The sequence below is a fragment of the Lingula anatina genome, chromosome 3 (genome assembly GCF_051362555.1).
Source record: "Lingula anatina isolate TDL-2025a chromosome 3, LinAna3.0, whole genome shotgun sequence".
Taxonomy (NCBI): Eukaryota; Metazoa; Brachiopoda; class Lingulata; order Lingulida; family Lingulidae; genus Lingula; species Lingula anatina.
In genome coordinates this window covers 33,575,635-33,588,650 of record NC_141769.1, presented here as the reverse complement: position 1 = coordinate 33,588,650, position 13,016 = coordinate 33,575,635, and the positions used below count along the sequence as shown (strand labels likewise).

General features: G+C 36.3%; 2 protein-coding genes across 3 annotated transcripts; one reads left to right on the top strand and one right to left on the bottom strand.

Annotated features, from left to right (window-relative positions):
- Positions 1 to 2,009: 2,009 nt before the first annotated feature.
- On the bottom strand, positions 2,010 to 5,368 carry LOC147763270 (contactin-associated protein-like 2). Its single transcript, XM_087010159.1, has 4 exons — positions 4,976 to 5,368; positions 4,417 to 4,635; positions 3,727 to 3,942; positions 2,010 to 3,538 (listed from the first exon to the last, which is right to left on the bottom strand). Exons 1-4 carry the CDS (start codon positions 5,310 to 5,312, stop codon positions 3,381 to 3,383), a joined length of 930 nt encoding a protein of 309 aa, XP_086866285.1. The 5' UTR covers positions 5,313 to 5,368; the 3' UTR covers positions 2,010 to 3,380.
- A 3,019-nt stretch (positions 5,369 to 8,387) lies between these two features.
- On the top strand, positions 8,388 to 11,517 carry LOC106175166 (uncharacterized). 2 transcript variants are annotated; one of them, XM_013557024.2, is made up of 5 exons: positions 8,388 to 8,724; positions 9,208 to 9,510; positions 9,785 to 10,006; positions 10,330 to 10,545; positions 10,767 to 11,517. In XM_013557024.2, the coding sequence occupies exons 1-5, from the start codon at positions 8,388 to 8,390 to the stop codon at positions 10,922 to 10,924; spliced, it is 1,236 nt and encodes a 411-aa protein (XP_013412478.2). In that variant the 3' UTR covers positions 10,925 to 11,517. The 2 variants fall into 2 exon arrangements, with proteins under 2 accessions (XP_013412478.2, XP_086866283.1); XM_087010157.1 differs by having other exon boundaries at positions 10,330 to 10,586; positions 10,767 to 10,934.
- The last annotated feature ends 1,499 nt before the right edge of the window (positions 11,518 to 13,016 follow it).

Genomic DNA, 13,016 nt, shown 5'->3' with positions numbered 1-13,016 from the left:
TGTAGATGTCAGTTTATTTATGTGTTATTTACCTTCCGCATCGTTTTCACAGGAGCCATCTTTGGAGCATGCGCAGTTATCTGGGTCACCAAGTGGATCCCCGCCAGCCCAAAATGGCGCTTGCTGTCTGTATCGATCATACCAGGCAGCATGATTGCGAATGACAGACCCGTAGCATTCATAGATGATATGTTGGCTGCAGTTGACTACGGGGACATCCACGTACGCCGCTATCTGTCTGATGCTGACTGAAACACAAAACAACCTTTGTCAGTTTTAAGGACTGTGTTTATAAAATACAAATATACATTATAGATGACCCAAGGAAGGTGCCTGGCCTCATTTCTCTTATTCTGGAACTACAAGTACAATGGTCCTAACCATATTGTTATTCTGGAACCGCCAGTACAAAGGTCCTAACCATAATATTATTGTGGAACCGCCAGTAAAATGATCCTAAAAATAATGTTGTTGTGAAACCGCCAGTGCAATGGTCCCCGTTATCTTTTATAATGCTATTGTAGAGGCACAAGTGCAATTGCTCCTGTTATTTTTTGGTAATGTTTTTGTGAAACTGGCAATATAATTCTACTCTCAACTTTATAGAGAAAAAAGTCCCAGCAAAGGAAAGTGTGGTAATAGATAAAGTGATCGTATAATATACTTCGCATGAATTCAATTATATTTAAGATTTATTCAATGAAATTGAACCCTTAAGAAAATATTCATAGGAATAGTGCTTCTTGAATTACCCCTTATTTGCCCAGGGAAAAAGGAGGGTGGGGTGGGGGAGTTAGAGAGGTGGGGGTGGCATACATTGTACAGACAATATACTCACCGTTATACATTAGACTGATAAAGTAGGACCTGCGGTTTTCGTAGCCATTAACGTGCGTCCTGTCTTCATAATCATGGTGAAAAGTCACAGTGGGTGGTGTAGTTGACATATTACAATACACCTCGAAAGCAGCCACACCTCCACCGCCATCTGGGTCAACCCAATAGAGGCCGCTAGTGGCGTTGAACCGTCTCAGAAATGTGCAAGATATAGGTAAGGCTGGCAAAATGGACAATAAATTAATAAATATTAATTTTCTTACGAAAAAAAGGTTTCCAGTACCAATCCAGGCACGGCTCATTTAAGAAAGAACTTCAGAAACAGTTTTAGTGTTTTCCTCACTGCATACTACTTGCCTTCATCCCTTTTTCAAGTAAGCCTTCTATTTACATTCTTATACAGCAAAATTACAGCAAAATTACTCGAAATTACACACAGAAATATTGTTTGTATATGTGTCAGTCTAATTCCTTGAAAGACAATGATCTGGAATGATGAATACTTCTAACATAAACAGAACTTTGAAACGTTATGAGGGCCTGCAGACAAAAAGAAAACGTGTCACTAAAAAATTCCTACTACCTCGCTCTGTGTTGAAAAGTTCCCAGTCTTTGTCTGCCACTGGCAACGTAAAAGCGTCTTCGTATGTCGTTTTATCGTTTATTTCACAAGTCCCGTTTGCTGGACTGTAGTTCACCGATTTACACCTCACAGGACCAAGGGAAAGACATCTCTTGGAGCAGTCTATCTTAGAGTGAACATTGTATGTAAAATATTGAGTGCCATTATGGACTCCATTTTCCAGCCGAAAACCTTTCTGGATGTGAAGAAGCTCGTAACGATATGCACCGGTAGGCTGGGAATGGAATGCGCTAACCAGAACGAATGCCAAAAAGTAGAAATACTGATTAACATACATCACTTTGTTCAGGAGATTTCAAAATAATAATTCCCGCGGCAGCACACAGCAAATGGCTGTGTATTTCAGAACTTCTCCCAGAATTTCCTTCTATTTCAGTTATAATCGATTACTCAACTTCAGTATCTTACCATAAGTTGGACTTTGTTATTGATGTAGTTTTCTTTAGTTTATTTCATTGCCGTTTGCTAATAAAAACGCTTAGTTTATTGACAAAGTAACAACATTTTTGTACTCCGAAAGGAAGTTTTTTCCAAAGCAACTGTTGGGTAAATCAATATAACATTGTTTCTCGCAGAATGTGTTGAATTGCAGCTATTTTCATTTCAATATAGTTAAATATAGGAGTTCCTCAAAAGCTGAGAATTTATTTTACTTGTAATTATCAATATATGCAGTTACAGAATAGAATACTTCTGCGTAGCCACTTATGATGTCGAACAAATTTTACAGAAAGTCATATACGACTTTACTGCGCTGTCATAGTGGTTTCATGGTGGTGATTTCATGACAAAATTACATCTTAGAAAAACCTTCTATTTCAATCAAATTGTGTCAAAGTTTTGTACAATTATTTAAGCGTCTGAGTGGTTATCATTTACCTGAACCTTATGATGTATTTTATTTAGTTAAAAGAATTAAAATCATTTCAAGTATGCTTTCAGTTTTAATGTGATTGAGTAACTTAATTAATGGCCTCAGCTCCTAGTTCAAGTTAAAATCACTATCAATTTAATTGTGTTAAATTGTCTTCTTTGGCCTCGATATTTAATAGGAATCACTTTGATACATTTTATGTGCTTCATCTCCTATATACTACAGGTGACAATATATATATATATATATAGAAAACATTTTGTAAAGACACTACAGAAAGTTTGTTCAGTTGCACCCATAGCTATCCGTGCTGCCTTAAGAGACTCCAGATCACTCAGCCATGGGAATAAACGTAGGTACATGTATCAGTCAGTTAGTAGTTGATCTCTGGAAAAAGTACCGAAGCGGTTGTGTTTCATGTGTAACGTACCAGAGAAGTGACCATATTCCTTGTATAACCTACGATAGTACAGCACCTGTGGCAAATGGCACAATGAACTGAAAGTGTGCGTGTCTCAGGATTGCAAGGTTGTATTGTATATATAAACAGATTAATTCAGATCTACTGTCTCCAGTGGCGGATCTAGGGGAGGGGTCAGGGGGCTCAGGGTTCTTACCCCCCTCCCTTCTTAGCGCTAAGGATATTAGGGAATCAGATTTTATGTCATCTGGTTAATCTACAAACAACTTAGAGCACTATTGATCCATTTTAAGACCACCATATATCTCAACTCCCCTCCCATTTCTCTTGTGAAAAGAAACGTATGTGAGCCTGTGTGTTTTTAAGTATTAAATTTAAAACATTAAACATCTAAACCACAGTAGTTATATCCTTTGTCTTTGATGCTCCTCTCAGCTATCAATAGGTTCAACATCCACCATCCGCCTCAGTCAATTAACTAGTTCCAGTTTGAACCTAGCCAAGATGTGACATAAGCCAAAGTCAATATTTATATAGAGTACAGTGTCGCAATATGCATTTGGCCGTTATTCCTGAGCATGGGATAAGCGTCCAGAGGCACTTTTCTATCCGTGGCACACGAGCGGTCCGATGGTATGGTAACCTTCTTCATTTGCACCTCCTGTGTCTCCAAACGCAACCCCGGTGACAGGGAGATAACCTGGCTCTGTGACATCACCTCCGTCCGATCTCCACACTTGGTTATTTCTGTCACAGTGGCAATCTGAAAGATATTTTAAATGGTTAACATCAATTTTGCACAAAACACATTTAACTGAAATATATTTTGCTGTTTATGTCATCGTTTCTTACAAACTAAACTGAAGGAATCAATATGGGTGCATAAGACACTGATTCAAAGTATTGCACAACAGGTACAATAACACTGTAGTCTACTTAACCGTTACTTACTGTCTTTAGCTCTTCCACAAGTGCCATTTTTGGCACATGCGCAGTTATATGGGTCACCAAGTGGTTCGCCGCCTGCCCAAAATTGCGCTTGCTGTCCGTGTCGATCATACCAGGCAGAATGATTGACTATTCTAGACCCGTAGCATTCATAAAGGATATGTTGACTGCAGTTGACTACAGGGACATCCACGTACGCTGCTATCTGCCTTATACTAACTGAAACACAAAACACTCTGTTTTCATCTTTGCTTGTAAAATAATTGATAAAAACGGATATACCCGGTACTTTTAGATAATCAAAGGAAGGTGTCCAGCCCCCTTTCTTTTTTCCGGAACCAGCAGTACAATGGTCCAATTTATCTCTGATAACATTATCTTGGAACCCTCAGTACAACTGTCCTCTCACTTTCAAAAATGATCGTGGAATAATTTTTCGCAAAGGAAAATATGATTATTTATTGATAATTAATAAATATGTTAAAATTTTAATTTTAATTTTTAATTAAAATAATTGATTATCGTATAATATTACTAAGATAAATTAATGTAAGTTCGGATGTATTCAATGAAATTGAAGCGTTTGAATAACGTTTGTAGAAATGGTGTTTCGTAAATTACCTCTTGCCCGGAGGAAAAATAGGGGGATTTAGAGAGGTGGGGGAGGTAATATAGTATGAGCAAAGAACCCACCGTTGTACATGAGACTGATGAAATAGGACAAAGGCGGGTCATAGCCGCTGACGTGGGTCCTGTCTTCATAATCATGGTGAAAAGTCACAGTGGGTGGTGTACTTGACATATTACAATACACCTCGAAAGCAGCCACACCTCCAACGCCATCTGGGTCAACCCAATAGACGCCGCTAGTGGCGTTGAACCGTGTCAGATACGTGCAAGATTTAGGCAAGGCTGGTAAAATGGAAGATAAAAGTTTAAATTTTAATTTTTATACGAAATATTTCAGTACAGTGGGTATGTGAACGAGCCATAAATGCGATTCCTATTCGGTAATTCAGTCACAAAGGTTCTTAGTGACGTTCTCTGTGTACCATTTAATCTCATTAAAATCCCAAAATTAAAATGTTCATTGATTGTTAGAGTGATAACGTGTACTTTTGGGTGATTTTCCATATATCGCCTCTTCTCAAAAATTAACGTTTAGAACACCCTTTAAACAGAGTGATGTATTCTTACATAAATGAATTTTTACAGGTGATGTGCGAATGTCGATAGAAAAAAAACTTATTACCTCGCTCTGTGTTTAAAAGTTTCCAGTCCTTGTCTACCACTGGCAAAGTAAAAGCGTCTTCGTATGTCGTTTTATCGTTTATTTCACAAGTCCTGTTTGCTGGACTGTAGTTTACTGATATACAGTTGTCGGGCGCAAGAGAGAGACATCTCACAGCACACTCTAACTGAGAGCAAACGTTGTATGTCAAACGCTGCCTGCCATTGTAAACTCCATTGACCAGCCGAAAACCCTTCTGGATGTGCAGAAGCTCGTAGCGATTTGCACCAATGGGTATTAAATGGAAGACAGCAACCACATCTAATACCAGTAAGCGGAAATACTGGTTAAAATACATACTTTGTTCGGGATATTGCAAGTCAGAATTTACCTCTATTTGCTTTACCGCAACACAAAGTTGTATATGTCAGAACTTTTGCAGAATTGCTTTATATTTCAGTTATAATCAATTAATCAACGTCAGTATCTTGATACAAATTCGACTTTTCTATTCCGTGATTCTTTTTTTTGTTTTCAGTTTGTCATCTGTGAATAAAAACACTTTTAGTTTATTGACAAAGGCATAATGTCTTTGCTCTTGAAAATCCAAAAGGAAATTATCTCCAAGGTAACTGCCGAGTAAAATCAATATTGAAGTATTTCTCTCAGAGTATGTTGAGTCGCAGCTTTTATCATTTGAATATGGTGTAATACAGGGGCTACTCAAGAGCAATGGATTATTTTCGCTTTTAACACTTAACATCTTCAGTTTTATAATAGAATATATTTACGCTTTGTTGCTGTTATTATGTTAGATGTCACCCTATAGGGACATGCAAATATACACCTGCTAACAAAGGATTCGCTTTTTTAAACATTCAAATGGTGTAAATATTCATCATGCAATGTGTAGAACAGTTTCATTAGCTATGTTATTGTAATAGACTTGTGAAGATTCTTTTTGTCTATAGCTATTTATATTAGTTTGATCTTACCATCCAATATTTCATATAAATAGCTATAGACAAAAGAATCTTCACAAGTCATCATGCAATATTTTTACAGGACAATGTTGATGAAGTGAACAATTGATCTGGTGTAAAATGACCTGTATTGGCTGTTACCTGTAAGTCATCAGGTAAATTCACGTGGGCTGATGTCACAGAGTGCAACCATTTGTTTGTGGACAATCGGTACCTCAGTACCAGGTAACATCAAGAGCTACATTGAAAAAAACATCACAGAATGTATATAAACAATGTGAAACACACACACACACACGCACACGCACACACACACGCACACACACACGTACACACACACACATGATATAGAAATCATTTCCATTTCAAAGGTGTTACTCCACTGAAATATGGTGATATATTTTCAAACTATAATTTTCATTATTAGAGAAAATTGAAAGCCATAGTTAAGATACATTTTATGTATAGTTACCATGTTTGTACGCTCAATAAATAAACTTAAATAATTAAACAAATGAATAAATTCATAATTCAATTATTTTACAGCTTTAAAATACCGCGAAGGAGAGGTAAATGATGTAATAAGTTCAACATTCCAACAATTTTTACAAAAGTTTATTTAAAACTAGCCCTTATCTTTAAATGGTCCATATTGTGCACGTTTGATTATTTGGAGCGTTAGTAATGGCGACTCCTACATACGTTTGCATTTTATAGTGTTGAGAACAATTGGAGCCTCAAAATAATATATTGTCAAAAAAGCTTAGTTCGGACCTTTAAACATAGCTCGGTGGACTGGTAAACTGTGATTTGCAGATCTTTGTGTTATTGATATTATCTCAAATACTACTCTAACAGTATACATACATTCATTTAAGTGCACTTGAACAAGCTAAATATAAATAAAATCAATTATCTTTGTACAGCTCATGTTTTAGACTAATGGCGTTTTGTTTGTTCCCATCTTTTTACTTAACGTATAACTATTTGATTATTTCAATGTAAATTCCGGTTGAGAAAAAAAAGGTGCCGGAAACGGTATCTTATGCACACAAGACGGGAACAAGGGCGCAGTGGAAAACATTTAAACAGGTTTTCGTTCTCCATGTTCCTCCGCATGGTTTCTTTACATACTAGTAATGTCGGGTTGTATTTATATTCGTAAATTCAAAATCTTTCTCATATAACACTTAGTTGGAAAATTGTTTTGTAGAGTTACTGAATTTGGTCGTTTTAGTGTCTTTCGAAATCGAACCGTAGAATTGATTTCGATGATGAAACGACTGGTGGATAAAACACTAGCAGTTGGCTCCACTTCTGCATTTTGAAAGTCTCGCTTCCGTATATTGTAAAATATTTTTATATTTTATTAAAGTAAGTCGGTTTTTATTTTCCTCGCGCTGGAATTCCATCGGTGAGCAGGACACGGGGACACGCTGTGATTAGCGTTTCAGTGGAAGTCATACGCTGATGGTGCTGGCTGACGTCACAGTTTTACATTCTTCTCAGAGTTATACTTGAAGTATCACAGATGTACCATCTTATTTATGCTCTTCTATGAATTATAATTGTAGTATTACAAATGTACCATGTTATTTATGTTCTTCTTAGAATTATAATTGTAGTATTACAAATGTACCATGTTATTTATGTTCTTCTATGAATTATAATTGTAGTATTACAAATGTACCATGTTATTTATGTTCTTCTTAGAATTATAATTGTAGTATTACAAATGTACCATCTTATTTATGTTCTTCTTAGAATTATTATTGTAGTATTACAAATGTACCATCTCATTTATGTTCTTCTTAGAATTATAATTGTAGTATTACAAATGAACCATCTTATTTATGTTCTTCTTAGAATTATAATTGTAGTATTACAAATGTACCATCTCATTTATGTTCTTCTTAGAATCATAATTGTAGTATTACAAATGAACCATCTTATTTATGTTCTGCTTAGAATTATAATTGTTGTATTACAAATGAACATCTACCACTCAGATGTAATTTATTGTTATTATTATTTTTATTATTATTTTGCAGAAAAATGTGAAATACATGTACAGTACTATAGAAGTAACTTGCTTTTAAAGGTGTTTGTAAGTTACTAATGGAATGGCTTCCGTAAGTTTTTCGTATCCTTCAAACAATCAAATTATCAATCAATGAAAAAAAAACATCACAGAGAATAATAATCGTCGGGGAACGTAAAAGAAAGGTATAAAATGAGACCAAATAAACATATCTACGGAAATTGAAGACATTGACCCATTTAGAAAAACTCAATATATACACAAGGATTGTAAATATTCGGTAAGATATTAAAAGCGTCCTTTGAACTTAACTGAAACGTATATTTATTTGAGAATAAGTCTTCACTAAGTGGACGGCTGGGTAGTAAAACGCACTTTTTAATGAAACAGGCGGCACGTCACTGCGAACATGAGGTTGAGGTCGTGCATTCTCTTTATGATATTCGTCAGTTTTGGTGGATTTCTCTCCATTCAAGGAAACTGGTACCGTTCTGAAGGTTTTCAGGCCACGGATGGGTTTCGATTGGTTAATGGCGTCTTTAGTGACGCTCAGCGTTTGTCATACAAGGTGGCCTCTAAGATAGAGTGCTCTGTGAGGTGCCTGTCTTTGGGTCCTGGGAGGTGCACATCTGTCAACTACAACAAAGAAAACAGAACGTGTGAAATAAATGACAAAACAATCCACGATGACGCTGGGACAGTACCTACTGCATGCGATGGCTGGGAGTTCTACAACACCGCACGAGGTAAGGTTCCAATTTTCCTTGATCTCACCTCATCTTACCTATTGTTACCATGTTAAAGCTTTTAACCCAGTAAATGTTCAATAGGTTTTACAGTATAAAATACAAATAAAAGCAAAGAAAAAATATTAATATAAATTGATTCAAATTACGTAGAATTGAAACTCCGTTAGTATATTGAATCCATTACAAACCCACTTTTACATTGTAAAGCCATATAATTTCTTTTAAAAAATGTCCCTCTATTAGTTCCTTTTTAAACGCCTATATATACTGAAAAGTAATAGTAGTGAAATTGAGTTGAATTGTGTTCACTTTGTACCGCAAATTTAAAATAGTCGTACCCCTATGCGTTCCAAGCACCAGTCCAAAAATGATACATATAAGAGGACAGTAGGTATATATTTTTCAATTACAAACCAAATATGCATGTCACCATATTACATGGCTCAAGGGCCCTTTATAGCATTAAATTGTTCGTTTTAGGCCCCCCAAATCCTCCGTCGATTATAAGCGTCAGTACAACACAGCCAACCGCCAGACAGATCACCTGGGTAGCAGGTGACGACGGCGAATTCGACCAAACCTTTACCCTTGCTATCAAGTCACAGGGTGCTGACGACAGCACATACGTCACAATAGTTACCATGGCCGACCCCGGGCACCGAGACATTGTGACGTCACATGTGACGGGTTTGAGCGTGGGAAATACATATACGCTGAAGCTGACGTCAACAAATACTAGACCAGTTGGAATAAATTTTGCCTCAGTGACTGTTGATATCACAGGTGAATTTGAGAGTGTCACATGACTTTTATCGAAAATCTTAAACTTGAAATAAATACTTATATGTCGGAAGATCTCTTTCTGAAATGGGTTGTCAAATGGTAAATATCTATAGGCCTATATCTAGTGGATCAGATGGTTTAAAATATCCTTCACCTTATTACAAATACAGCATTGATATTTTACTGAAATATTCCAAACCTTTTTTTAGCAAAACAGTCATGCATATTTTAAAAACGATGAAAGTGGATTATTATTTTGTTTTCACTTTATTAGCTTCACTGCCAAGTTCATGCACAGAATGGAAACGGTTTAACAGCACTAGCGGTCTCTATTTGGTTGACCCAGATGGCAGTGGAGGTGTGACCGCTTTTGAGGTGTATTGTGACATGTCATCCACTCCACCCACGGCTTATTTCCACCATGACCAGGAAGTCAGGACACGGGTCAACGGATATGAAGACGCGATGTCGTACTCAGTTAGCTTAACTTACACCGGTGAGCGCACTACACATGTTCAGGTCACGAGAAAAGTATACTAAGAAGAGAGCCCAACAAGTGTGGCTTTCCACGAAGCGTGATGGGAAATTTGTTGTTTCAACCTGACCGAAAAAAAAGTAATTTATTTGTCATGGCTCATTGATTTCTGCAATCTCAGTACCCCACAATATCTATCTTTTTTGTTTTAGTTTTAGAATGACCAAATTAAAACGAACGTGTGGATTTTCTTGGGATGTCTGGTAATAAAAAAGTGCGCTCGGGATCACCCAGTGGCCCGGATGTCTAATTAACCATTACATAATTTACTTTTCCTTTTTCAGTCAGTATAAGCAATGTTGTCGCATATGTGGATAATGTTGGTGTGAGTTGCTCTCAGTACCTGAAATATGAATGCCGTGATTCGACCCTTCGACAGTATGGCGGATGGTATGACCGCGATGGAAATATCGCGACATTCTGGGCTGGCGGAACACCAGGTGGTGCTTCATATAACTGCGCATGTTCAAGAGATGGATCCTGTGCAGACCCTTCAGATCGTAAGTGGGTCAACTGTTGAGAACTAGACTCTGAACAGCGGGTATGGTCATGTAGATTTATACGCAATTTTCCTATAAATTACATGGTGGAAGTCTACATGTGTAACACTATGCAGCTTACTCAGTATGTATATATAGTTTGACCGTTTTTTCAGTAGCCTAATTATTTTCATCGTCCACGTCGTACACATACATGTAGAATCATGAATTATGTTTTTCAGATTGCAATTGTGACGCAAATGACAACGTTTTGAGATCGGACGAAGGATATATCACACAGTCAAGTTACCTGCCGATAACTATTGTAAAATTTGGAGATACCGGCGACTCTGGCGAAGAAGGCTATCACACAGTAGGGCCACTTGTCTGCCAAGGATAAATATTTAAAAGAACAACCTTCGTGATATTGGTATATAAAAACATATTAAGTATTTTTAATTATATCTGTGGCTGAGATGAGAGCACTTGGATATTATGGTAGACTACAGTAGCATAGACTTATACCGTCTGGTATTTGGGTTAAGAGCAAATATCAACTTTTTTAATCGTGGTGTTTTTGAAATTTGAGAAAAACTGCACGTTTTTTTATAGAACAAACTTTTATTTTTAAAAAATCTCCACCTACATTGAAAGAACACCGTACTCTTTGGTACAGCTGTTTTCCTTATGGCAGCTTCCGGTGGATTGTCATTCCGTCTGGGAAAATCTTTTAAAATGAGCTTGCATTTCACATTTAACGATTACAAGAGAAAGGAGACAGATTGCATGACGTGGCCGACCGTATGTGTTATGGTTACAAATGGATTGCATTAAAAGCCCGCTGCCCACGGCAGTCGTACCATGGGCCAAAATAACTTAGTATCGAGTCCTGACGTACGCATTTGATGTGTTGTGTACTGTCAGTGGCGACATTATCCACATAGGCTGCGATCAGCTCGATATCCACTGAAATAAAAACTTTCTTTTTAACGTTTCACTCTGGGGCAGACCAACGACCTGTACAGAACGAATCAATTCAACCGATATTTGAAAGGACTCTGGCTTTTTAAACAGAAGAAAAGAGTTTACTACCCATTTTGCCATAACACCGGCTAAGATTAAGAAATAAAATAGATGGAAAATATAAAATATAAAATATATAAACGAATTGATTAAATTTAATTTCATTAAGTTAGATAATTGAATTAAATTAAAGGGATAACAACTGTTCGTTTTGGCCAAAAAATGAATTTTCCTGGAGTAAACAACAATTTGCCCATACTTACCAATTGTTAATGGTTCCATTGCTACATTCAAAGTTAGTCCCTGTTTTTTATTTCTAAAAAGTTTTTTTTTTTTTTGTAAAATCTCTTAAGAGATCTTAAGATATTATTACAGAGTATAACTATCTGTGGAGGTCACCTTTTTGGATGACAAGCAATATTTCAGATTTATTGCTATTACCGTCAATTTTTGGTAAAAAAAGAATATATTATATTTGGTTGAGTTGTTTACAATGTATTTATTGTGAAATATTTATCTTATAGGAAGAGTTGTTATCCCTTTAAATCGAATAGAATTTTATTGCATTTAATTAAATGAAATCAAATAAAATTCCCCAAGACTCTCAGATGTCAAATCGGAATCCTTCATATTGCTTCAAATGTAAATTAAACGATGTTGTATATTAGTCACGTATTCATATGTGGAACAATATACCTGCCAGCCGAATGCGACAGGTGGCCTTTTAATCTGGTGGTATGACATGCATGCATCTCTCTCTATACAGGGGTTTCGATATTTACATCATTATACCTGAAGGTCTTATGAAGTGCTGTGTTGATGCTCCTATTCCGGCAATCGCAACTGAAGCAATCAAATGGCTTTGCTCGTAAAAAGAATGGTTAGGTTTTACTATTGCAAATGTCATCATCATTTGGTTGTATGTAAGTCACGGCCATCGCTACCCAAGATGTTTATATTTTATGTCACGCAATATGTTCCAGTTCTAGGCTGGCCATGGGTTATTGACACGTGTAGGGCATATCATTGGTATCATGGAATGGCATCAGTCATTGGAATGATGTTTTAATTGATTTTCTATTGAAATGAATGAAATAGAGATAAAGAGATACAGACAAACATATGTTTAAATTTTAAAAACATATTTGTCGTTTCAATGAAAATAATATTTTATTGCAGCTGAAGATGGAATTCTTGAATATGCCTCATTCGTATACAGACATTTATGTCTTTCTTTTACCTTTTTAAGTACTTTCACGCGCACTGGCATACTGGCAATCTAAGTATTGTATTATATAAGAATGGTTATTACAGAACACGGGGAAGATCGATATACCAGTTACTTTTTAGGTACTCAACAGCTTGATCGATCCTTACTGTCACATTCGGATTATAACCTAAATACCGTAGTAAATTTATGTTGTCTTTTATTGTAGTTAAGCAGTAACGTAAAAGCCATATAACCTTTT

Excerpts from the sequence above, each read along its gene's own strand:
- LOC106175166 (XM_013557024.2), top strand. The coding sequence starts at position 8,388 with ATGAGGTTGAGGTCGTGCATTCTCTTTATGATATTCGTCAGTTTTGGT. Across the intron at positions 8,725-9,207 it reads GTTCTACAACACCGCACGAG|GCCCCCCAAATCCTCCGTCG; the intron begins GTAAGGTTCCAA and ends TGTTCGTTTTAG. Across the intron at positions 9,511-9,784 it reads AGTGACTGTTGATATCACAG|CTTCACTGCCAAGTTCATGC; the intron begins GTGAATTTGAGA and ends TCACTTTATTAG.
- LOC147763270 (XM_087010159.1), bottom strand. The coding sequence starts at position 5,312 with ATGTATTTTAACCAGTATTTCCGCTTACTGGTATTAGATGTGGTTGCT. Across the intron at positions 3,943-4,416 it reads CATCAGTCTCATGTACAACG|TTAGTATAAGGCAGATAGCA; the intron begins GTGGGTTCTTTG and ends TTTGTGTTTCAG. Across the intron at positions 3,539-3,726 it reads TTGTGGAAGAGCTAAAGACA|ATTGCCACTGTGACAGAAAT; the intron begins GTAAGTAACGGT and ends AATATCTTTCAG.